Source organism: Neodothiora populina (assembly GCF_041146345.1).
Source record: "Neodothiora populina strain CPC 39397 chromosome Unknown canker_contig_8, whole genome shotgun sequence".
Taxonomy (NCBI): Eukaryota; Fungi; Ascomycota; class Dothideomycetes; order Dothideales; family Dothioraceae; genus Neodothiora; species Neodothiora populina.
Window position 1 is genome coordinate 168196 of NW_027191411.1, and position 24596 is coordinate 192791.

Genomic DNA, 24596 nt, shown 5'->3' on the forward strand with positions numbered 1-24596 from the left:
GGGGTTCTTCGTCTCCCCCCGCGGAAAGGCATCCGCCACGACTTCGACACGGTATAATCCATCGGAAGAGGCACCGGGTAGGTCTAGAGTCGCAACGTCGTGTTCGGCTGATATTCGCGAGCTGTGCGGCAGATCTCGAGGTGGGGAAGAGAGACAAAAAGAGCTCTAGACGATTCAGGATGATTTTCGCGACCGAGGGATTGGTTCCCAGTTCCACCGGTAGCTCTGCATATAATATCCCCTAGTTGCCCTTAATCCCAGCCGGTCTGTGGGTCGTCATACATATTTCACTCTACCAAGAACCAATCAATACCCCCTACACCATCGTCTTGAAACAGACAAGAGCTATATTCAAGAATCATATCGTCTGCAGCAATAAACATCGTAATCATGGGACACGCAATCAACGGGAATGGTGCGGTTGGCACTCAACCAGTCCCTCTGCACATCGACGGTCGTGAAGTCCACACGGAGTCGGACCACGCAGTCATCAGCCCGCGCAGTGATTCCGAGCTCTGGAAGTTCAGCAGTGCCTCTGTAGAAGATGCGACCAAAGCCATCGCCGCTGCAGAGAAAGCCTTCCCGGGATGGGCCAAGGTGAAGCCTGCGACGAAGAGAGACATTTTCTTCAAGGCAGCCACCATCTTCGAGTCTCGCGCCGAGGAACTCGCCACGTACATGGCAGAGGAGACCGGTGCTGAGCAAAAATTCATTGACTTCAACATCTCTGCGACCATCAGTCAAATCAAAGATATCGCCGGCAGAATATCTGCTATCCAAGGTTTCTATCCCACCGTAGACGCAGAGGGTCGCAGTGCAGTAGTGATCAAGGAGCCATATGGAGTCGTTTTCGGCATCGCACCCTGGTAAGTGCTAACTCGTGTGCAATCGGAGATGAATCTAGAATATTGACGATGCTCTAGGAACGCACCCTACATTCTGGGCTGCCGCGCTTTCTCGTACGCCCTCGCGACCGGCAACACCGTCGTCCTGAAGGGCTCCGAGCTCTCGCCGAGATGCTTCCACGCCATGGTCGACATCTTCTACGAGGCAGGCCTTCCATCTGGATGCCTGAATCTCCTGTTCGTCAAGCCCTCGGATGCCGCCGAAGTCACGACATCCATTATTGCCCACCCCTCCATCCTCAAGGTCAACTTCACCGGTAGTACTAGAGTCGGAAGCGCGGTCGCTGCAACCGCCGGTAAATACCTGAAGCCGGTGTTGATGGAGCTCGGAGGCAAAGCCACAGCAATCGTTCTCGAGGATGCAGATATACAAAAGGCCGCTCTTGGCTGCGCTCTAGGCGCCTTCCTCCACGTAAGCAAAAACTGTCAGAGGATCAAACTGATGAATATGATGCTAATTTGCCACAGGCTGGCCAAGTTTGCATGGCAACCGAGAGGATAGCAGTGCACTCAAGCATCAGAGACAAATTCGTCGAAGCATTCAAGGCAACCATCGACAGCGTGTTCCCGCCCGACCTACCACCTGCCCATCTCATCTCAGCAGAGAGCGTCGAGCGCGTGCGAAAACTCGTCGCCAATGCTCGCGAGAAGGGAGCCGAGCATCTGCACGGACCGGAGGACCACACCTCGTCCGAGAGGACGGCCAAGTTGCGACCCATTGTGCTCGGTAAAGTAGACGAGAACATGGAACTTTACCACGGCGAGTCATTTGGCCCTGTCGTGTCCCTGTTCACATTTGACACCGTCGAGGAGGCCATCAAGCTCGCCAACGACACCGAGTATGGCTTGGCTGGCGCTGTCTTCACCGAGAACCTCGGAGTTGGTCTCCGGGTAGCCAAGGCCTACACCACGGGCGCAGTGCACATCAACAGCATGTCAATTCACGACGAGGCGTCGCTCCCTCACGGCGGTGTCAAGCAGAGTGGTTTCGGCAGATTCAATGGCACTCAGGGTTTGGATGAGTTTTTGAGGACCAAGGTCATCACCTGGGAGGATTCTCTTTGATTTGACTTCTATGATTAGCGATGATGATAAGGTGTATATACCTCGCTGACGCCTTTCAATGCTTTAGTATATTCATGACACAGTAAACACTTGAACTTTATTGTTTCTATTGTCCTCCCCATTGAAAGTTGTTGGGTAGTGCATTGAGCCATGATAAATCATTCATGTTGAATGACATGTTGAATCCGTCCACGTCCATCCCAGAGTCAAGCATGCTCGACCCCTCGGCCATGCTTTCTTGTTGTGGTTGCTGTGGATAATCCGAGTATCTCGCTCCCTCTGTCACCACGCTCCCAGCTGCTCCTACATAGGATCGGTAATCTGGTCGTTGTTGTAGCGATTGCGCTGCTTCTTCATTGCGCGTCGCGGAATCAGAGACATTCGAGCTCGAGCCATATTCTGTCGCGGCAGGTGTCTGATGCCTCTCGGTTGGCCCTTGGGTCTTGTGTAATGGGACACGGTGGAATAAGAGCTCGAGAGCAGCTATACTTCTGGAAGCTGAGCTGCTGAATAGTCGGTACTGGTCCAAGATCGTCATCGCACTTCGCCACGATCTCATGATACTGTCTTTCGGGATTTCCGAGGCGATGGACGGACAGAGGAGTGCCGCGATGAGGATAGTCGCCGCCGTGTAAACATACAAAATGTTGTACCACCAAGCAGGCAAAGGGCCGGTCATCGCTGGGCTTTCAGGCAGACGATTGTGTATGGTGTCAATGGCGTCCTTGGCGGACTCGATGCAGAAGATGGAGCAGCGGAACTCGAGATGTCGCGCCAGGGTGGCGTTATTGAACAAACTATCAGGTGACGAAACATCGGAGACTGCAGCGAATCTAGCGAGAGCAGGCCTGAAAAGGAGGATGCGAACATGTAAATACCTAATTTTTGCTGTTAAAATCTCCTTCAAGTCCTTCCAAACTAAGCAATTGTGGACCAAATGCAAGTGGACTCACCGAGAATGGAGTATGTTCGCCTGCCGTTGGAAAACGTCGTCCTCAATTTCACGTCTTTTCGAGTCAAGGTGTGTAGGGAGGCTTTTCAACCAGGTGTTAAGTAGCAAGTCGAGTTCAAGCAAAATTCCGTACCCACTGGCCTTGTTGAGTGTTCCAGTTTTGTCATCACGACATTCATGACTGGGAAACAGCTCATCACAGCCGTAGAGTGTTACAAGTATCTTGTTGAGAATCTCGTACAAGTCAAGCGTCTTTATGAAGAAGTCACTGAGCATTGGTGTATTCGATGGTCGTGTGGGTTGTTTCTCGGGGCTATCGATAAAGTACTCATCGTCGAGCGCCAAGGGCATGGGTACTTTGGCAGCGGCAGCCTGGTCGATCATGGCCGGGCGACCATATGTCATAGACACCACTCTATCCATAAGCACACATCCATGCCATATCTTTCGAGCAAGCTGCCTCTCTCGAGGACTCGATAATTTGTCTGTGGTTTCTTTCATGTGAAGACCAAGGCTCTGTGCGCAGCGAATCGCTTGTCCAACAACAATCCAGCATTGGTGCACCAAATTCGTACTTTGCAAATACTGTGCAAGGAGAAGAAAAATCTGTATCGAATGCACTGTGGCATCCTCCCATATGTTGTAATACGAGGTATCCTTCACACGACTAATGAACATTTCCGCAGATGCAGCACGTTGTGCGGGGTCAATCGATTCATCCAACTTGCATGAAATAGCAAAAATGACGTTGATTTGGCAGATAAAATAGCTCTTCAGATGTGGACCACGTCTGTAAGACCACAATTCTTGATAGACGCGGTTTGCATCTAGTTTTTCAACAAAGGGATACAATGGATAGACAATACGCCAATAGATGGCGAAGAGCTTGTCACAGATGTCCTTTGGTGGTAGGATCGGGTCGTGGACTGAGTTCCATTGTTGCTGGTCATGAGCTGATGGCATTGACTTGGTCTCAAGTAAAGACCTCCGGGATGGATGAGTCGCTGGAGACTGTGCTTTCGCGTCCATGGCCGAACGTATCTGTCTGGTGAAGCTTCCGGCACTTGAAGGTCCAAAAAATGCCTGAGTCTGCGATGCATCTGCGGTCGCGCCCATCATAGCGTTGACTTCTCCATCCTCAGCATCGTCGCACGGTGTCGTATCTATCGCGATGGCGACGGAACTTGCCCGACGACCCGATGGCTCACCTCGCCACTGTCTCTCGTTCGATATGTAGCGATTAGACGAAGCATTCGGGTCAGTCTCGGAAATATGTAGAGGTCGTGCATTAGTGGACCAGTCACTATGACTTCTGCGCCAAGGACCGTCAGGTCCTTCAACACTTTGATATTGCTGGACTCTGGGAGCCGTGTCATTTGTCACAGCGCTTTGCGGGGTGAAGTGGTTCCGCGTCACATCCTGTCCAGGAGAGCTTGGTCCAGTCCGGAAGTCCCTCGACTCTAGGTCTTTGATCTTATTGTCAAGACGTGCGATGTGGTCTCTCAGAGTGTCAATGTTCTGAGTTGAAGTTGTTCTCAATACACACTCGGCATCTGCGCCAAATCGCTTCATGCATGGGCCGCAGACTGAGTTGTTAGACTAGATTCGTCACATGATAACTAAAGACCGGGAGTCAGATCTTACCGGGTTGTTGTCCATCACACTTGGATTTTCTTGAGCGGCATTCCACACACGCCCTCGAGATCTTATGCCTTTTGGCTTTGGGTGGACGTATCTCACCATCTTCTTGCGGTGGACAGCTCGTTAGCTGTGCATCTGCCATGAGAACCTGCACCTCGGGGTTCGCTGTCAGTGGAGATTGGGCAGAGCACCTACAGCTTCGGAAGTGCAGTCGTCGTGGGGGTGATTGGAGCGGATAGTGGAGTAAATGCGGAGAAACACTTGATGCATTATTCCGAGCTCGTGCAATGGTTCGGTAAAGTATAAAATCTGTGGGATTGTGGAGCATCAGGGCTTCAGCGCGGGGTGTACGCGAAGCACCAGTAGTGCATCGATGCGTAAGGTAATCAATGAATTGGATGCGCCACAAGGCTTACAGGCGCATAGTTCTCATCATGCGTCCCTGCCACTCATAATCGATGTAGCAGCTTCCGAAAGCTTCTATGGAGACCAAATCGAAGATGGAGAATGTCGCCACCTTAATCCACTACATTAACGGAACGTTAGTGTGGGTGAACCTTGCGGGGTTTGTTCCCCTGCTCGTCGGTTTCAGGCTCGGTTGATGTTCAGCTCGGAAAACTTTCCGGACATGTGGTCCACATCTAGCTCTATAGTGAACAATGATCTCGTTTAGATATAATGAGCAGCCTACTAATGAGATGTGTTTCTCCATTTACAATTACCGCCAGACTTCGCAACTATCAGTCAATTCTGCAGCGCAACATGTCTTTCTCGAGGTTGATCCGTTTCGAGGGCGCCGATGGTGCTGAGCATTTTGGAGAGCCCCAGATCGACAACGCCGATGATCTTACCAAGCTCCTCGAGAGTGGAAAGCTCGTCGCAACCGTTCTCGAGGGTGGCTCGCCCTTCGATCTCAAGTCCGGCAGTGGCAACACACAAGAAGTCAAGCGTATTCTCCCAATTTTAACACCTAAGGACGTGCCCATCATCAAATGTATCGGACTCAACTACATCAAGCACAGTATGTGAGACTGCAGGGAAAATCAAAGGAATTAGAACTGACAGTTATTGAAGTTCAGGAAGGTGGCCGAAAACCCCCACCATACCCATCAGTCTTCATCAAGCCTTCTGCATGTGTTGCCTCCAGTACTGAGGATGTACCTATCCCAAAGCTTGCACAGGAAGACCAATGCGACTATGAGGGCGAATTGTCAGTCGTCATAGGCAAGGCTGGCAAGAACATCAGCAAGGAGGACGCGCTCGATTATGTCGCAGGTTACGTCGCTTCCAATGATGTGTCTGCAAGAACTTGGCAACGTGATCCTGCGTACGCTGGCGGCGTTCCACAATGGTGTTTCAGCAAGGGATTTGACAAGTATGCTCCGCTAGGGCCCATGATCGTCTCCCCCAAGGTTGTGGGAGATGCGAGCAAGCTCCGTTTACAAACCTGGGTGAATGGCGATCTAAGGCAGGACACCGAGACGAGCGATCTACTTTTTGGAGTCAAGGAGATCATCAGCTTCATCAGCCAGGGCACAACGTTAGAGCCTGGAACTGTTGTCATGACTGGAACTCCCGCTGGCGTGGCAATGGGCATGAAGACACCTCTTTATCTCAAAGATGGTGATGTTGTTAAGGTCGGCATTTCAGAGCTTGGATACGTGGAGAACAAGATGGTTTTCGAGTAAAGCAGCATTTAGAGCACAGAGATGATTCCCCTCATCGCTTGAGAAGCTTAAATTTTCCAAGGGTCGCAGAGCTGCGGGGTAAATGTATTTATTCGTATATAATAGTGAAAGCGTATTCCGCTGTCATGCCAATCATACAAGTGCAATTCCGCACACAGATGCGGAATGGTTCCGATAGCCATAACTCCAAAACCCGCCCCGTCATGGGTGACAAGTAAATAAGAAGGCCACGATGCCAGTTCGAAAAATGAAAATGAACTGTTCTGGGGCAATAGCAAACAGTGATCGAGCCAACATGTCGGCAAGCTCGTACCAAGGGTCATGTCTTTGCGGGGACATCAAGTTTAGCGTTGAAGGGGAACCCCAAAAGGTGTTCAACTGCTACTGCTCGGATTGCACCAAGAATGCCGGAGCTCCGTACCAGCTGGTCAGAATTCCAGACAATCCACACTGCATGCACGCAGATACGTTTCTTAACTTCAATGTTGCTAGATTGCCAAATATGATTCCAGCAAATTAAGTGTCGAGGATCCGAAGAACCTGCAAACAGTCTTCACAATCAAAAAGACCATCAGCGGGCATGAGAAAAAGAAGGTTTTCTGCAGGCAGTGTGGTTGTACACTCTGGACTATCCCCATGCACCACAAAGGCGCATTGACGATCATGAGGACATCATTGATCGATGGAGGGTGAGTATCACGGGACATATGGAATGAGTCTTGACTGAAATGGTCAGAATCGAGAGATGGAAGCCGGAGATGGAGATGTTTGGCCAGCTTCGACCTAGGTGGTTCAAAGAGACCTGAGACTTTGCGAAAGCGTTACGGCACTGGTGCATTCTGGATATGGTGACATTCTACATGAAGGAAGTTGGACCTCGGAGAACTCATCAATTACAATTAATTTATCTGTCGTTCGGCACACGTCACGGCAGTGCTCAATCATATGTCTCACTGTGTTTTCGCTTTTGTGGCAGTGCTCTTCGAGATCACTGATCAGAACTCACGATTCACTATGGCATAGAAAAGAACAATCCGATGTATATGCGATGTAAGTCATTTATGCAAGGGGATTGAATATGTGAATAATTACTATCGTTAGATTCATGAAATACAGTCAATATGCATGTCAAGTGACCTGCAAGTTGTATGCGAGAAATCATTGCGCATGCAATGCCGAAAGTCCAATGGGTGTGAAGGTGTAAGGCAGCCCAACACTTTACTTCTGTCCCGTAGCAGGGGTATCTCTATGGCATCGAAAGTGGGCTCTCGCCTAATCCTCAACAGTTTCTGCTCCATTCGCTCAAGTCATCTCGACGAATGACAAATTCTCCACCAAGGGCCTGTCATTGATTGCGAAGAGGTAGGCGGATCCCGAGCCCATAGTACTTGTGTGGGTCACCTCACTGTATGAGGGGACACTGAAAGTATCCCTGCCGACCCACTCAATCTTCTTCGGCTCTTTCTCTCTTGGCGTCTTGATCAACGAGTAGCCCTTGCCGTCGTAGACATGGTAGATGTACGAAAGGACCTCCTTGCTCACAGAAGTTGTATGACCAGCCTCGACACGCTCAGCTTGTGCAGAGATGGTCTTCGAAAGGTGTGAACCACCAGCGAGACGATACTGGTAAATAGCATGCTGAACCCTTTGATTATCCAAGTTCTCTTGGACACCCTTCCAAGGGATGCGCGCGGCACTTTCGGGAGCCGGTGCGGACGGATAGCGTGGCGCAATGTACTGTTCAACGAAGTTGATTGGGAATTGCTGCCAAACGGGCAGATCAAGCCCGTCGAGCCAAATCACAGGACCAGTGCCTTCGTTGCCATGGTCGTGCCATTGCCAGCTGGGAGTCAAGACTACATCGCCTCTGTGCATAACAATCTTCTCGCCCTCGACAGCGGTGAAACCTCCGCTACCTTCAATGATGAAGCGCAGAGCGAAGGCTCGGTGTCTGTGGGCCGGGGCAGTCTCGCCGGGCATAACAATCTGCAGACCTCCGTAGATGGTATCAGTCGTGCATGGCGGTGGTAGAACATCATCAACGAGGACAAGGACACGACGTTCGGCATCCTCGGCAGCGACGAGGTCGGCTGCTCGTAACAGAGCCGGGTGTATCTTCTCGTACTTCCAATGGGTTGGTACTGCCTTAGGGTTTGGGAAAGGAGGAACCATTTTGTCCATGGCCGTCCACAGCGGAGTCACATTTTTGTCCCCCAGCGTGGCAAAGTACTCTTCGGTGAGCTTCTTGTGCTCATCAGCCTCGTCGTTGGGACGATGCTCCAAGTGGGAAGATGAGACAGTTTCCTTGTGTTTGTATGCAGCTGTAGCCACCGTTGGCTGGACTGTAGCAGTGAAACTCATGATTGATTGATTGATTGATTTACTGATTGACTGTATACAGTATATTATAATCGTGGATGTCGAGTTCTGAGGCTGGCAAGGCTAAGGAGCTTGAAGGCTACATACTTATATCGCGAAAGCTGTTTCACCACTTCTCCAACCCTTCATTAAGTGGCGAGAGCCCGAGAGAACCATATGACTGAGTGAGATGCTTCCGGACGAACCATGCATTACCTCCAACCTGCTGAGGTAGGAAATGCCTCGAGCTTAGCGTGAAAGTACCCCATGGGGAGCCATCACAACAACGGTGCTGGAAGCCATTCCGAAAAAGCGGAGACCCCACGGAAAGTTTTCCGGGGCGGTACATCTCCTGTCTACATGTCTTCGATCGACCTCGAAACAAGCAATATCGGGTCACGACCTAGGTCTTCGGAAGCACCCCACGTGGATCTAGAGCACGCCAATCCAACGGGTTGACAGCTTAGCTGAAGTTAGAGCAGGTGACTAGACACAAAACTGGACATTGGACTGGACTCGGTTTCGTTGAGCCCTAGATGGAACGCATCCGATGACTCCTAGATCGATCCAGTGGCACCATGACCAACCACGGGATCATCCCCATGGGGTTCCAGAGCGCACGCACCTTACCGTTCACTGGTCTCTAGTGAATAGTTGATTTGCAAGGACTACGAAGGGTGTATAAATACTCCTATCGCCTCCAATGTAGATCACCACGGCCTATCCTCACATCTCAACCCATAGCATTATTTGCATCACACAGGCTCTTCACAATGTCGTGGAACAATGATCCTAAGATGGAGGTGAGCAACATCGAGTATGCCACCTCACCCTCTCCATCCTTGGGGGATAAGGACAACTTCGATGTACAGGAGCATGTCGTCCGAGAATTCGATGTCAAGGAAGGCTACGTGCTCGAGGCCCAGGAGGGCGAGACCAGACTCAAGACAGCCTTGAATGGTCACACCGTCTTGATTCCACAGCCCAGCGATGATGCCGAAGATCCCCTCAACTGGTCACCAAAGAAGAAGGCTCTACTACTTATCGTGGTTTCTTTAACAGCAGCTCTGCCTGATTATGGTAGTGCCGTTGGTGCCGTGACCCTGATCGCCCAGGCAAAGTGAGTCCTCTGATCCTCATCATTACAAAAGTGAAAGACACTAACTCGTCTCTTCAGGATCTGGGGACTGAGCCCTGATACTGTCAACCACTCAGCTGTAGGCAATGTCCTTATGCTTGGTATCGGTGGTATCTTTGCCATTGTCATGGCATCCTACGTTGGTCGTGCTCCCACCATCTTTTGGTTCCTCGTACTTGCTCTTGCCACAGCAATCTGGTGTGCCGCAGCGCAGAGCTTCGAGTCCTTTATGGCAGCACGCATCCTCAACGGATTCTTCGAGACGGTCTCCCAGGCTATTGGTCTGACTTTCATCCAAGATGTGTTCTTCTTCCACGAGAGAGTGTAAGTGATGTTCTTGTCACAATTATATCATCGCAGGTTACTGATGCATCTTCTACAGACGCAAGATCAACATCTGGTCTGCATTCGTTATTCTTTCACCTTTCGTTGGACCCATGATCACTGCCTTCATGCTCACCTCGCAACCGTGGCAATCTGCTTTCTGGCTCTACACTGCATTGACTGGCGCATTCCTCATCCTTGTGGTCCTCTTCCTTGACGAGACGTACTACGACCGCAGAATCGCACCAAGCCATCAGCCACCCAGGAAGTCTCGTATGCTGAGATTAGTTGGTGTCGAGCAGATGAAGTCGAGAAAGCTTCGCAACACCCTCTGGCAATCAGTCATGCGTCCAGTAAAAGTCATCTCCAAGCCCACCGTTCTTCTTTCTTGCATCTATTATCTCCTCATCTTCTCCTGGTCTGTCGGCATCAACACCACCCTCAGTATCTTCTTGACCAATCTCTACGGCTTCGACTTCAAGGGCATCGGATGCTTCTACTTCACTCCCATCGTCGGAGCCTTGGTCGGAGAAATTACAGGTCACTGGATCCACGACTTCATCGCCAAGCGCTACATCAAGACGCACAACGGCCACTTCAACCCCGAAGTCCGTCTCCGAGCCGCTTACATCGCGACCCCGTTCCTGTGCGCCGGCCTCGTTCTCCTCGGATTCTCCCTCGAGCGCGGCTGGCACTACATGGTCACCTCGGTCGCCTGGGGCTTCTACGTCTTCGGCATCATGGTCACCACTGTGACCATCAACTCGTACAACCTCGACTCCTACCCCGAGGCATCGGGTGAAGTCGCCGCATGGATCAACGTCTTCCGTGTCACGGGTGGCACAGTCATCAGTTACTTCCAGGTCAAGTGGGCGGCCAAGTCCGGCCCGATCATCAGTTTCGGAGTCCAAGGCGCCGTCTGCGTCGCTGCTTTCATCATCATCTTGGTTCTGCAGAAGTTCGGCAAGGCGATGAGGGCGAAGAGTGGTCCGCTCAATTTCCACACTGATTAAATTATTGATACACGGATTAAAGTTTCACGACTACGATTTTCTTCTCTTTTGGTTGGATGGTGTCTAGGGAGTATGTAGACAAGGTTCGAATGGGGTCAGGCACAGGATAGGGTCAGGGGAAATCTTCTCAAGAAAGCCCCATATATACCAATAACCGCTTCTTCGTCATATTGAGGGATAAGGGATGGGATCTTGTATACTTAACTCTATATACCACGGCAGTATTTGCAGCAGCAATACTCGTCAAACAACCCAATTTCTGACACTATATGTTCCCTTTCCCACTTGTGTTTTTTCCATTTTCTTGCTTCTCGATTCACTAGGCATAGGGCATTGTATAAAACGAGTAATGCCTGTGGTGTATCTCGCATTTGCTCTCTTCCCGTGATCGGCAATTCTGTCAAAAAAAAGGTGGGATGTTGATAGAGCCCGCATAAAGATAGACAGACAAACAGGGTCGCCCTCTAGATCTGGAAGAACATGCATGCCAGCTCGATGCCTCACATTATCCGCGAGCGAGGCTGGAACAGCATGGATCAAGACAGCAACGAGCATGATTGACATTATCTCTCATGGCATGGGCAAACTACCTTTGGTCCCATCCGCCAATTTGATCGACTCACTGCGAATGCTCATGTTATGGGGCAAAGGGAGTATCCGCAGATTGAGCAGTGGGAGCAGGGTAACTGGGTAGCAAGGAGAATCTATGGGGTAGTGTATTATTTAGCAGTATATGCTAGTTCTGTATGTATTGGGTATCATAGCGTAATATCTCGTGACGGAGAGACTATGTATAGAAAGAAAGCAGACAATATTTCATTAGAAAAAGAAGACAGGGAATGGTAAGCAAGGAGGTGATGGGATTTTCCCCACTTTCTTCTCCTTTGTCAAGAACAGTGCAATCGCAAGGAAAATGACAGTATCGACGGCTCCTGGATGCAATTCGATATTTTTAAGAGGTCTCAATGTTTTGTGAATGACCTTTCCCTGACGTCGTAACGTCTTGCCGTGCGAATTTCGATACTCGGTCATGAAACTTGGAAGTGCGAAGGGCGAAGGATAATCCGGAGGACCACGACTTGTGTGCAGCGAAGAATGTTAATAAAGGAGTCTGCGAGCCAATCTTTAAAGCGAAATCACCGCCATTGTCGGCGTTGTTGCTACCAGACTTTCACCAGGGGCGAGTCGAAGCCACCATTGGTCACTCCTGACTGATGACAACAAGCAAAAGAAAAGTGAATCATGGTGACGTTGGCCCTGGACTCCAAGTAGCCCCTCGCTGAGGAGGCATATCAATATCTTCTCCGTCGTCAGGTCCACCGAAGTCAGTATACAGCTCAGCCGTTTCTCGAAAACCATCCATCTCCGCCATATTATGTCTTGACGAGATGGTTCCGTTGACAGTGCTCCTCCTTCGCACTGGTGGTATCAGATCGCTATATGGGATGAAGCTTCGGAGATATGTAGGCGGAGCTGGACCTGGTTGGGTCAGGTCGGAATAGGTGGGATCTCTGCACTTAGCTCGGCGGTGATCAACAAGGTGTTTGGCAAGTTTTTCGAGTTCTCCGTGAACATCTGGATCACGTGTATATTCCATTGTATGGTGCTCGATATAACGAAGGGTTCGATTAGTTTTACCATCAGAGTCGATTGTGCAAGCATCCAATGCTATCTTTTCCAGCCCAGATCGAACGTTGAAGCGGCTGTAGGTAGTGTGGTGGGAACTCGCAGTCGCTGTAGGACATAGTTGTGTCATGTGTTGGTGGACCGGCTCTGGATCCCCAAGGCCCTTGATCGCCGTGCTGACGATATTGCGGATCTTGTAGATAAAACTCCCATCGCTGAACACGTTACACGGCGCATTCTTTCCTGTGCCGAGCGACACGAGATAGCGTATCCCTCCCGAAGTCCGTTTGCAATCAGTCAGTTGATGCATGATAGTGACCTCATTCCAAGCGACGATACTAGGGTTGTTGGCCATGATACCGCCGTCCATGTATTCGCTGGAATCAATCTTGGCAATCTTGAAATAATGCGGTGCAGCAGACGTGCCACGTGCGGCCTCGAGAATGGTTGGCGAGTTTCGGTCACTTTGAATATTCAGGTCCAGCCATCGGGATTCGTGCTCGACGGAAGCATTGACAGCAGTGGCATCTCCCAGTGTGAGACCTGCGTTGTAATAGGTTCGGAAGAGGTGCGGTTTATGAGAAGGTTTGGCCCTCCTGGTCGCCACTACTCCACTATAGACAAGTTAGTATTTGTCACTATCGGTCTATTGCTGTCGGCTACGAGGGTAACTTGCACTCTAGTTTGACCAAAGCGAGAAGGACTGTCCTCGGTGAAGGCTACTGGATTCCACAACGCTGCATCGTTGTCCCTACAGTGTTGGCGGATTTTATCTTTCATGACTTTCTCCAGCTTGCGATGACTGTACTGGGTAAATCTTAGAGGGCGTTTTTTGCGAAATACCTTCGTGCCAAGATCTTCGTATGTATCAAGGCATTGTTTCACTGACATTCTCAACCGACCAAGCATGATGGCGATGATTCTGCAGGCCGTAGCGCATCACATGTCAATCAGTGAGGTCAAATGACATGGCTAATGACTCACCCGCCGGTACTTGTTCCGAACATGTAGTTGAAGTAGTGACAAGGTAGTGGAAGTTCCTTATCAATGTTGCCTGTCGTCTCTGCCTCTTGACCGTTCCGAAATGAGCGGGTCGTGTCATTTTCTTGCTCTCGACGACGAATGATTATCAGCAGCTCACGCAGTATTACAAGAGAGGAATAGCCACGTATGCCCCCTCCATCTACAAGAATCAGCGCTGCCCAGCTTGCCAACAGATCCTTGTTAGACGTCTTACCTATGGTGAGAACGCTTTCTCTGAGCTGGTCTGGGCAGCTGCACTCACGGGCATCAGCAGCACCGTACTGCTCAGACGAGCTGTCAGGCGCCATGGGGTGTCACGATGAATGTCGCTGCAGTGGACCGCAGTTCTTTATAAACAGCGCTCACCAAACATCGTCTTCGGTATCGCGAGTCACATTTGCATCGCCATATTTCAGCTACCAACGGGGCATAAGCCATACATTGGCAACTCGATGCAATGTGTGCCATCATTGCCTGATCAAGGCAGCTTTGCAAGCCATAACAGCAAGTATAGATTGATTATTGCTTCCGGACTCAGGCGACCTTAGCAGTGTAATTATTTGCTCGTTAGCTACTAAGCCACAAGGCTGTGAGAGCGGCAAGGAAGGCTTGTGACGTGGGTCACACCCTTGAGCTATCGAGCAGGCTGAAGAACGGTATTCTCGCTTGTTGTTCCGAACGATTGGCTGTCAGGTTTCTGTTTAGGATTCACAGACACACATAGAATTGTGGGCTTGTGATAGGTGCACCCGTCTCCAGAATGATTGGCTGTGGTTCTCCGCCTTGAAAAAATCCGTACCCCCACGCTTAGCTACTCGACGCAAACATGTGGCGATCCATCGATCACGGCTTACTGTCGACCTTGACAGAAGGCTAGCCGAAGTGAGGAGCCCCGATGTATCGTACAGCTGATATAATTGCGGCCGCTGACTTCCTAGGCCGCCCTTGTGGACCGCGCCTTGACGTGGTTACGATGGGAAATTGCGGTACCCAGATTAGGGGCTGGATGCATCTTGCGACAGCAAACTCCCCAAACCTTGCCGGCGTCTATCATGAAAATGGAAATGGTGTGACCGGAAATCCTCAAAGCAAGTAGCCCAAAGGACGTAGCCACCAGGAATATTAGCCGAGGTAGAGCGGAGCCCGACCTCTTATATATATGGCTCCTCATGTCCTTACCTTAGTTAGCCAGATCCATAGCTAGTGTTGTCTTTTGCGAAGCACATAATCCAACACGAGACTTCTGTGCCATTGACCACTCTATACATGTCTTTCAGCTCGGAGACGTCGAATCGATCAATACCTTCATGGGAAAAACGACAGGTTCCACCTCGGTTGCACTCCGAACAACCAAGGCAAGGCAAGCCTATTTACGTCTATGACTATAGCAAAGACGAGACTATTCGCATCAAAGACGGCTTTGGGTTCTACAAGCAATTCGGTGAGTGGTTTCGCGCGCCTGTCTGAAAGTGCGAGATCTCAGCTGACAGGATCAGGCGATACATACATCAATGTGGTACCAATCCCGAAAAAGCCAGGGAGACTGCCAATTCACGTTCGCCGAGAGAAACAGGACTCAGAACTCGTTGCACTGGTGAACATAAGTCCTGCATTGAGATTCCAGCGTTGGATCGGAGAGCAGAAGAAACTTTATGTTGTTGGAGCGTCCTCTTGGAATACAAATACTCAGGAGGCGTGATTGGCAGAACCATGACCACTGTCAACGATCGTTTCTGATTTTGGAGATCTTCTCGGTGGCTAGGCTGTACGCGTGCAGCGGAACACGACAGCGCTACATCCGGCACTCGAGTTGCATGGATGTAGTATGGCTGTTCGGGCTTGGCGGGACTTTTCAAGGATTTGTTTGTACACCTGGTTTGGCTGAACTGTACTTTTTCTTTCACTTGCGTACATATCAATCTGTTCATTGTAATCAAGCTGTCGCTTTTCTGGTTTTCTTTCCTGCTACAGAGCAGTCCCGTATTTTGGTTGTGATAGTAATGAAGGCCGTATGGTCAGATCGAGTACTCGACAACACATGTGATAAAATGATGTGATCATAGTCAGCCGACCTAGTTTCCTTGACGTAAGTGCGTGTCTGGGCTTTTTCGGAAGACGGAAATTGGAGAGGTCATCCGCCTCTTTCGCCAAATTCTCGTGCCCAGTCCTCGAACTCCTTCAAGCCTTCCTTGCTGACACTCGGCCTGATTGTTCCCAGGGATGCCTCAAAATCCTGATATTGGATAGGTCGGATGTCTTCGGGGCTCATGTGCAAGAGTTTCTCTCCCAGAGATCTGAGTGGTCCCATAGCTGCGTCTTTAGCCAAGGCAGTGATATCTGAACCTGAGAAGCCTATCAAAGGAAGATTAGTATGCGATTTATCATAGGTTACAACAGAGATCGAGACGAAGAACAGTACCTTCGGTCCTAGCCACCAATCGGTCGAGTTCGGCCTTCCCAAGAGAATGTTTCTGAGCACTCAGCAGCGTCATCAACTGTTCCTTGCGCACCCAGTCTTCGGGCAGAGGGATGTACTGCCGCCTGACAAAACGTCTACGTGCGGCCTCATCAATGGCCCAAGGTAAGTTCGTTGCGGCAAGCACCAGAACTCTGGTTGCGTCGCCTTCCGTGGACTCTCTACCTGCCGCTGCTCTTGCAAGATCGGACCACTGGATCAAAAACTCCGTCTTTATGCGTCTAGTAGCCTCATGTTCACTGTTACCACCTCGGCTGGACAGCAGAGAATCGATCTCGTCAACGAAAATTATAGCAGGGGCTAATGCTTTCGCCATTGTGAAAAGCGCTCGTACCAACTTCTCGGATTCACCAAGGTACTTGCTTGTAAGACTGCTTGCACTAATGGCAAAGAATGTGCTCTTGCTTTCAGTAGCGACCGCTCTTGCCAGCATCGTCTTTCCCGTTCCTGGAGGTCCAAAGAGCAGCATACCACGTGCTGGTTCACGAAGACCCATGAAAAGATCGGGACGGAGAAAAGGGTAAACGACTGTTTCCTTCAACGCGGACTTGGCGATTTCCAAACCGGCTACGTCTGACCAGTGGACTTCATCTCCTTTGATGACGATTTCGTTCAGAATTTGCTTCGCGGCGGCTTCATCTACACCCTTGGGAAGATTCTTCAAGAGGTTGGCGACCTTTTGATCCCACTCGTCAACTCCATTAGCAGGTTCTTCCGTCGTCTCTGGTTCGGAAGAATACTCTAGCGGAGGTACCTGGACAGGAATGGTCGATGTTGATGGTGGCGCTGTTCGTGAAGCTGATGTCGCTGCAGGTTTCTTGCGACGGACCTTAGGTGGAGCATCGACCCCACTACTAAGTGAGTCCTCGCCGCTTTGCATGCCAGCAGCGAGCTGATCATCGAGGGCTTTTCTTGCATTTGTAGCATTAACGACGCCAACCGCCTTTCTCGGTATCGGTGGTGGAGGAGGTTTTGTTTTGGGTTTTGGAGGTGGCGCCGAAGCTTCGGCTTCCAGGTCCCTCAGTGACTTGGGTGGTCTTGCATTCGGAGGCTTACTGTATTTGCTGGGTACCGGTGCGGGATACTCTTTTCGATAAGATGGTAGACTATCCAACTTCGGCAATCTTGCTGGTGACTGTTTTCGAAGACGAGAATTGTTCGCCGATGGTATACCAGTCGATGAAGGTAGCGCAACCGAATCTGGCGGCCCTAGCTCGCGAGAACCTAGATCATCAGTAGAATTGCCAGGCGGATTTGCAGGTTGGAGAGGATTCAGGAAATTCGATTCGGGATAGGGAAGTGGCTGCGGCAGATGTTGACGTCCTCGTTCATTCGTACTGGCGTCGCCACTTCCTTGCCGGTCCATGCCTGGTCTATGAACGAAGTAATCTGATGGGCTCGGCGCACGTATCACCGGAGTAGATATGGAGGGTCTGCTAGAAGAAGCGTGTGGAGGAGGGGCGGGAGGTACGGGTGAGACTGGCCGCTCGACAAGTCTCCTTGTGTATGGATCCCAGGTTGTGACTGTAGCAGCAGGAGTGGAGCCGTTGATGTCGCTTGTAGCGTGTTCAATGCTCCCGACGCTGCTTCGCTTCGTGGTAGTAGTCCAGGCTTGAGTTGCAGCCTTTGCAGCTGCAGGAGGTTTGCCACGCAAGGTGGAAACCATCTTGCTGGAGCTTTGCCTCTCTTTGCCGCCTGATCTCAAGGTTCGTAGCATGCCGCCTCTCTTTTCCGGGCTGGGTGTCCTAGAGCCATTGCGGGGAGACGAAGCATTCCCAAGCGTTGCTGAGGGAGGAGACAGGGTGGAAGAAAATGTTGCAGTGCTTGGCTGGACCGGCGAGCTCTTCTTGCGCGAGTTGTCATTTCCAGAACTAGTCCTAGTGGTATATGATGGCCTCTTGGGTGGACCTCTCGTAGGTAGAGCAGGTGGTCTGACCAGGTCTTTGTAGCCCGTCGGAGGAACGGTTCCACCGCCCAACCAGCCAGAAGGTTGACTTTCCGGAGTACTATCTTGTTGAGACTGGTAACGGCGATTCTGTTGATGCTGTTGGTACGTGTTACCGTTAGCAGTAGAGGTATTCGTCGACGTCGGTCCTTGAGAGTTGAGAGAAGTCTGACTCTCGCTGGCAGCGTCCTTTCGACTTTGTTGCAGAGCTTCTAGAAGATCAACACGCTCTTTGCACTGTAGCTCCATCTGTCTCAGGGAATCCTGCAAGGCGCGTTCTGTTTCTGTCTTGGGTCGCCATGAACTCGGCATGCGATATGCGTTGTGATAATAAATCTGGTCTAGTGCATTGCGCCATGATCGTAGAGCTTCTGCTTCATTGTTCTGTTGGGAAAGGGAGGAAATGACGTTAGTCTGCGTCTATGATTTTGTCACGGCAGGTGCGACTTGAGTGGATCGAGAAGGAAGAGCGAAACATACCTGACTCTCGAAATACACCGCGGTAGAGCAAATGAGATAGCAATCATCATAAGTCTTTTGCATCGACGACGCAGGCTTCCCGCGCATCATCGTCCTTATCTCTTTCTAATACTGTTTCTTGTCGATGTAATCCAGACACCGCTTTCTTCTTGCTTATTTGAAGCTACTACTTAACTTCAAACGACAACGAATGACACACGTGCAAATATATGCATGCTCTTTTTCCAGGACCGGTTTGCGAGTAAAAATTGTGAGGTCCAGTTGAGTCGATCTGCTTTCGCGACGATTCAAAGCAAAGGTTCCCAAGGAAATCAAATAATTAATCCTCGTCGCCGATCTGAATATACGTCAACAGCCCAGTAAGCCCCTCGATTGTGTCTCAAGGCGACCGACAAGCCGATAGTCGATAATAGTCGATCTGCGGACTCAGTATTACAAGTAGTGGAAGAAGTCGCGGTGGGACCCTATTTGGCTAATCTCAGATGTGTGGTATGTATTCTGCTCTTGGTGTCAAGATGGGGGGGTGAGAGTGACAAGAGACACAGACACAGACTACAAGCAATCACGGAGAGGGAATGTGGTAGGGTCTGCTGCAAGTGTTACTGCTGCTGCTACAACTGCTGCTGCTGGGCGCAACGCAGTGGGATGACGTAGTGGTCAGGTTTTCCGTGTCGCATCTGGAAGCCGTACAGAGCAGAGCAGAGACACTAAAAGAGGTGAATCTACTCCAGGCGTTGCTGGTCGCCGCCTCTAATTAGCCCTATGGTGGGCTGCTTCTTGGTACGAGCGCCCGCCAGTGGGCGGTGCAGAGGCCAAAAGTTCATATCCATCTGTTCGCCTCAGTCGTCTCTGGCTGCCTGGATTTCGTGACTCTGACCTGCCTCATTCCTGTTGCTCTCGGGATGCCTTTTTCGCCTCCCGTCACAACGACAGATACGAGTGATCCCAAAACCTATCATCCTGTAAATCTCAGACTCAAAAGCTTCTTTTTACCTTTAAGATAACACAGTAATCAAAGAAAGTGTAAGTGTACCTAGGCCAAACGATGAGGCATCCACGACATGACATGACATGACATACCACTCCCTGATGTACCATGTTCTGCCGAGGCAGGGTAGGTCCCGAGCCCACATTTTAACAATACACATCATACACAGCCACATGCTACCAGTCCGCCTTATTCTGCCCTTCAGTACAAAGTATCTCCACTGCACTATATGTCTTAGCCTCTCGAATCAGCGCCTCACCGACCAACGAACAACATCTATATGTCCTGGACAGACCCACAAAATGGCACAAACTTCGATCCGACCTATGGCCTTACCTCCTCTCTTCCCGCCACCACTACTCCCGCCAACCGCCACTACTAGCCCTGGCACTACCCTGATATCTGCTCAGAATGAGATCTTGGTAGGGGGAGAAGATAGACTAGAACTACTCAGGTAGGTAGGAAGTCGAACAGTAATGTGAATGTGGATGTGAATGTAGAAGTGTTATTAAGCTAAGATTTGATTCTTCCTTCCCATGCCTTTCCTTGGAGAGAAGTGTAGTAATGAAGAAGGAAAAAGAATTGGATTAATCGTCGTACAAAGTATGGTCTTGCCCCCCACTGCGTTCCATTTTATTACTACATCGAGAGCCGTTCACGTGAGAGAGCATCCAGTAAGTCATATCGAAACAAAAAAGGGCGGATCAGTGATTACAATGACGCCCTTTTCTCACTTTCTTCTCGTCATGACTTTAGTGATGGCATGTCTGATGACGATGCCGGCCTTTTCCGTCTCTTTCTTGGACAAGCCGGTCGTGATGCAGACTTTGATGGCCGGAGGGGGTTGCCAGCCCTGCTCGCGAGGCACGGAGCCGAGTGCTGGGGGCATGCTCTTGAGTCTTGTTACTAGGACTCCGTTTGCGAGGCACTGTGAAGATTCTTGTCAGTTCCATGTTGAGAAGAAGAAGAAGAAGAAGAAGAAGACAAAAAAGGGCTGGGCGTACCTCGTCCACAATTTCCATCATGATCGTCTCTTCCTCTGGGATGGTGAGCTTCTTGCTCTCGACAACCTCGTTCTTGAGGATTAAAAGCATGACCGGGTTCTCCATTGCGCTCGAGCACACTACCCAGTCACTCCTCGGATCCAGCTGTGCGCGCATCGCCTTGATGTTCTCCCTCAGATTCGCAATGATTTCTGGTTGCTCTTGCAACATCCTGACGGTCTCACTCGCCGTGGTCGCGAGCAGAGCAGGCAAGGCGGCCGAGAAAGTGTATGCGTTCGCACTCAGACGTTGGTGCTCCACGATTTCGTCCGTACCGGCACAGAAGCCTCCACCCGCACAAAGTGAACCAGCCAGAGAGCCGATGATCATGTCAATCTCTCTTGCATCAACATTCTGTTGCTCGGTAGCTCCACGACCGGTACGACCCAGAACGCCGTAGGACCACGTTTCGTCGAGGATGACGCGGAACTTGTACTTGTGCTTGAGCTCGATGAGTTTGGGAAGGTCGACCATGTCGCCGGTGTTCTCGAATAGACCCTCGCTCACAATGAAGCGACGAGTCAAGGGTTTCCTTGCATTTTCTCTGACCAGAGTCGCCACAACGCGCTCCAGGTCGGCCATGTCGTTATGCTCGTACCATCGCACCGTGCTACGCGAGATCTGCAGACCCTTGCGAACAGCATAGTTGATGGCCTTGTCGGCGACGATGATGTCACCACGTTTGGCAAAAGCTGGAATGACGGAGGAAATGGTGCTGAAGGACTGAGCGTAGACGATGGCGGCAGCGACGCCCAGGTGGGAAGCGACATCATGTTCGATCTGCTGGTGCACATCCTGGGTACCGTAGAATCCGGGAGGTCCGCAGGGTCCGACACCGTACATGCGGAGTGTCTTGATTGCGCGCTCCTTGATGAAGTCTGAATTGATAAAGTTGTAGTGGTTGAAGGTGGCGAGATTCGTGACGGTGCGGCCGGTGGAGAGCTTCGACTTTGGTCCAGAAGGGCTGGCGGAGTTACGGTCAGCGCATCAGCAAAACAAACAACACAGTAGCATTGCGCAGCATACCCGATGATTACTGGTCTCTTCTCGTTCTCTGCCTCTTCGAATGCCGTCACCGGTGCTGCGAGAGGCTCCGGCGTCCAATCTTCGACGAGCTCATCGATTTCCTGAAGCACAAGTCAACCCCAGAGACGACAACCTATGCAATCTGCATCTCCAAACGCACCTCATCCGTCAATGGCACGTTCTTCTCCTTCTTAGTAGAGTATGTCGGTGATACGAGGTAATAGACGGCGAACAGGAACAGGAACAGCTCCATGGCCGAGCGCACAGGGTCATCTTGGTAGCTCGACTGGATGTACCGAGTGACGATCTGAGAGCCGGGGATCTTCTGAAGGTTGTCGAGGGCATCCTGAAAGAAGACAATTGCCTTGGCGATGGGATCCTGCGGGTTGGCAAAGGTGCCTGCGGTGGAGGAGGACGGGTTCATGATGCTGTGCGGGTCATCTCAAGGCCAACGTTGTTTCTGGCGTTCGTATCGAGTCAATTGGGTCTTTTGATGTTCCTTTCATATATCTCCGTCTCTTCCTGTGCGCGACAATGTTTACGATGATAGGATGTAAAGGATGTAATAATCATATGAAACATCGCAAGGATCCCAAGGCAGCAGCGCAAGTCCCCTAATCTCGGATCCGAAGCTCCGGTCGGTAAGCAGACGGACCGAGTGGCCCTGCCAAGTCTTACCCTAACATCCCTCCGAAGTCTCCGGTTGCCCTCTCCGGCATTGCAAGAAACGAGAAACAGGCCCCTCACGCTAGCGTGTGTTGTCACTGACGCGCGCCACGGCGTCTTGAGCCATAGAGAAAATTGCTAATTACGGTACAAAGCGAGAATAGTAGAGCAACCACATACTTTATTGCGCCTGTTGCTTGATCCATTGATCAATCTGCCCTTGAACACCTAAAACATACTGCTAATGAGTATCTCATGTTTGGCGGCACGGCCTCATCATCGACATGCCGCTTTGCGCCAGAGATGACGCGAAGAACACACGACCCGCGACGCGTTCGGAAAAACCACTTCATCGCCAGATACCTCCCTGTACTCCAATTGAACTCCGCGCATGAAACATCTTCCTCCGGGTATCGAATTCTTATATACTGTACTTCGTAGCAGCCTCCATCATGTCCTTGCCGCTCGTATCACGAGCATAGTGCTGGGAAAAGACGTGCACGTTACGCGTAATCTCGCGTCACGCTCGTGAATAGCTAGTGTAACGGTCATGCATTGCAAAACCCCCGCCGTTCATGAATGAAAAGAATTAAGCAAATCACCTCAGCACACCCCCTAATTCCATGCTGAGGTCGGTTTTGCGAGCATTGCTGGTGCGTGTCACCTCCGGGCTGCTGCTCGGTGGTAGCAATGAATCAAAGTTGAGTTTCCTACGTGCCTCGCGAGCGGCGTTGGGCGTCTTTGCCGTGCCCGGCGTCTTTGGCCATGTCCCCTGCGCTGGACTAGGGGTGACATTGCAAAAGTCGGAGAAATTGAAGTTTTGCGACGGCGTATTGAAGCCAAAGCCGAAAAGGCCATTCGTGCCCCCGGGGGTTGACATCATCGACGAGGGCAGCGGTGTCGTCTTGGATGGCGGTGTCGAGGGCGGTATGATGCGAGTTTTGGCGGTCCCTGTGTTGGCCGGCGTGGGCGATGTCGCCAGGTACATGAGCAGATCGGCACCGTCGTCGCCCGTGCGTGGGGTGCGGGACCAGGAGATGTGCGTCGACTTGTCGAGGTTGCGACGTGAGCGTGGCGGTGTCTGGGGCGGTGATGAATTGATGTTGGTCGGATGAGGCGGCTGTTGGAAGCTGGCGGCGGTGACATTGAATGACAGCACGGGAAGATCTGCATCGTCATCCTCAGATTGCTCAGGCGAGAGTGCATCGTCCGGGATGGTGGTGCCCTCGGATATAAATGAGAGCTTAGACACATGTGTAGATCTGTTGAAGTGCGAGTGTCTTGTGTGATATACAGGCGACGACTCGGGAAGGCGATGGTTCCTCTTCCATGATTGCACCACAGCGGCACTCCGGGTCTTGCGGCCGCCCTGGTTGCTAGATGCGGGAAACCTCGAATAGTCGGCAACTCTGGGTCGCTTGTTGCTGTAGTTGCTGCCTGATCGGGGCACTTCGTCCGAGAACATTGGGGCGGTGATTGGCGACGACACAAAACCATTGATTGAGTGGAAGCGACTTGACACACTGGACGAGGCTTCGGACAGGGAGGAGTCGGCGCTGGAGATTGGACGCTTGCGCTTATTCAATTGCTGGTCGATCTGCGGCTCGATTGTGTCGATGCTGAGGTTCTCCCAGCCGTGCTTGATCTTGACATTGGCTAGAGCAAGACGGTTCTGAAGCGCTCTGGTCATCTGCAGCGCTCTTGTTAGACAAAGGTCGTCCAGCATAGACTTGAGCAGCATGAATATTTACCTTGGAGACCTCGATCCGGCGTATCACTTTGCTTGCGACATCGTCACCGGCAGACTCACAATCCATCATGTTGACCACCGGCTTTCGATTTTTGTTGTTCACAGTGCAGCTCAGTTCAGCTCAGCTCGACTGGATTGAGCTGGTGGGGACGGTATAGAACGGAAAAGGAAAAGTCCGCGATGATAAAGCTTGGAGAAGATGGGAAAAAGTCTCTACGTCAATGGTTGATGTTCAGAGTATAAAAGATCAGATGCACAAAGTGGTCGAGTCTATGCAGATGAATGGACAGAACGGCGTGCCACAAAACCCAAGAGGGAGAGCAGGGCAGGGTACAATAAGGTAAAGGCAGGGAGATGGGGAAAGGACAGGAGGAAGGTTGCCGTTTTCGTAAGGTAAGGTAAGGTTGCTAGGGCAAACCGTGGATTAGCGCCTGGCAAGTCAATTGTCGATTCTCTCTCTCTCGCTCTCGCTCCCTGCGGAATGGAATG

General features: G+C 51.0%; 7 protein-coding genes across 8 annotated transcripts; 3 read left to right on the forward strand and 4 right to left on the reverse strand.

Annotated features, from left to right (window-relative positions):
- Nucleotides 1-390: 390 nt before the first annotated feature.
- AAFC00_006555 (uncharacterized protein) lies at nucleotides 391-1970 on the forward strand (the record flags this gene model as incomplete). The annotated part of the gene is made up of 3 exons (XM_069346526.1): nucleotides 391-866; nucleotides 924-1317; nucleotides 1374-1970. The coding sequence occupies 3 exons, from the start codon at nucleotides 391-393 to the stop codon at nucleotides 1968-1970; spliced, it is 1467 nt and encodes a 488-aa protein (XP_069199396.1).
- Nucleotides 1971-2076: 106 nt separating this feature from the next.
- Nucleotides 2077-4705, reverse strand: AAFC00_006556 (uncharacterized protein; the record flags this gene model as incomplete). Of its 2 annotated transcripts, XM_069348346.1 has the most annotated exons (3): nucleotides 2077-2848; nucleotides 2924-4508; nucleotides 4567-4705. In XM_069348346.1, 3 exons carry the CDS (start codon nucleotides 4703-4705, stop codon nucleotides 2077-2079), a joined length of 2496 nt encoding a protein of 831 aa, XP_069199398.1. The 2 variants fall into 2 exon arrangements, with proteins under 2 accessions (XP_069199398.1, XP_069199397.1); XM_069346527.1 differs by lacking the exon at nucleotides 4567-4705 and having other exon boundaries at nucleotides 2924-4494.
- A 620-nt stretch (nucleotides 4706-5325) lies between these two features.
- Nucleotides 5326-6251, forward strand: AAFC00_006557 (uncharacterized protein; the record flags this gene model as incomplete). Its single annotated transcript, XM_069346528.1, has 2 exons — nucleotides 5326-5584; nucleotides 5638-6251. 2 exons carry the CDS (start codon nucleotides 5326-5328, stop codon nucleotides 6249-6251), a joined length of 873 nt encoding a protein of 290 aa, XP_069199399.1.
- Nucleotides 6252-9382: 3131 nt separating this feature from the next.
- AAFC00_006558 (uncharacterized protein) lies at nucleotides 9383-11084 on the forward strand (the record flags this gene model as incomplete). The annotated part of the gene is made up of 3 exons (XM_069346531.1): nucleotides 9383-9729; nucleotides 9787-10071; nucleotides 10130-11084. 3 exons carry the CDS (start codon nucleotides 9383-9385, stop codon nucleotides 11082-11084), a joined length of 1587 nt encoding a protein of 528 aa, XP_069199400.1.
- Nucleotides 11085-15864: 4780 nt separating this feature from the next.
- AAFC00_006559 (uncharacterized protein) lies at nucleotides 15865-18724 on the reverse strand (the record flags this gene model as incomplete). The annotated part of the gene is made up of 3 exons (XM_069346532.1): nucleotides 15865-16085; nucleotides 16153-18538; nucleotides 18635-18724. 3 exons carry the CDS (start codon nucleotides 18722-18724, stop codon nucleotides 15865-15867), a joined length of 2697 nt encoding a protein of 898 aa, XP_069199401.1.
- Nucleotides 18725-20352: 1628 nt separating this feature from the next.
- Nucleotides 20353-22115, reverse strand: AAFC00_006560 (uncharacterized protein; the record flags this gene model as incomplete). Its single annotated transcript, XM_069346533.1, has 4 exons — nucleotides 20353-20550; nucleotides 20627-21629; nucleotides 21692-21792; nucleotides 21852-22115. 4 exons carry the CDS (start codon nucleotides 22113-22115, stop codon nucleotides 20353-20355), a joined length of 1566 nt encoding a protein of 521 aa, XP_069199402.1.
- An 840-nt stretch (nucleotides 22116-22955) lies between these two features.
- AAFC00_006561 (uncharacterized protein) lies at nucleotides 22956-24177 on the reverse strand (the record flags this gene model as incomplete). Its single annotated transcript, XM_069346534.1, has 2 exons — nucleotides 22956-24047; nucleotides 24109-24177. 2 exons carry the CDS (start codon nucleotides 24175-24177, stop codon nucleotides 22956-22958), a joined length of 1161 nt encoding a protein of 386 aa, XP_069199403.1.
- Between the last annotated feature and the right edge of the window lie 419 nt (nucleotides 24178-24596).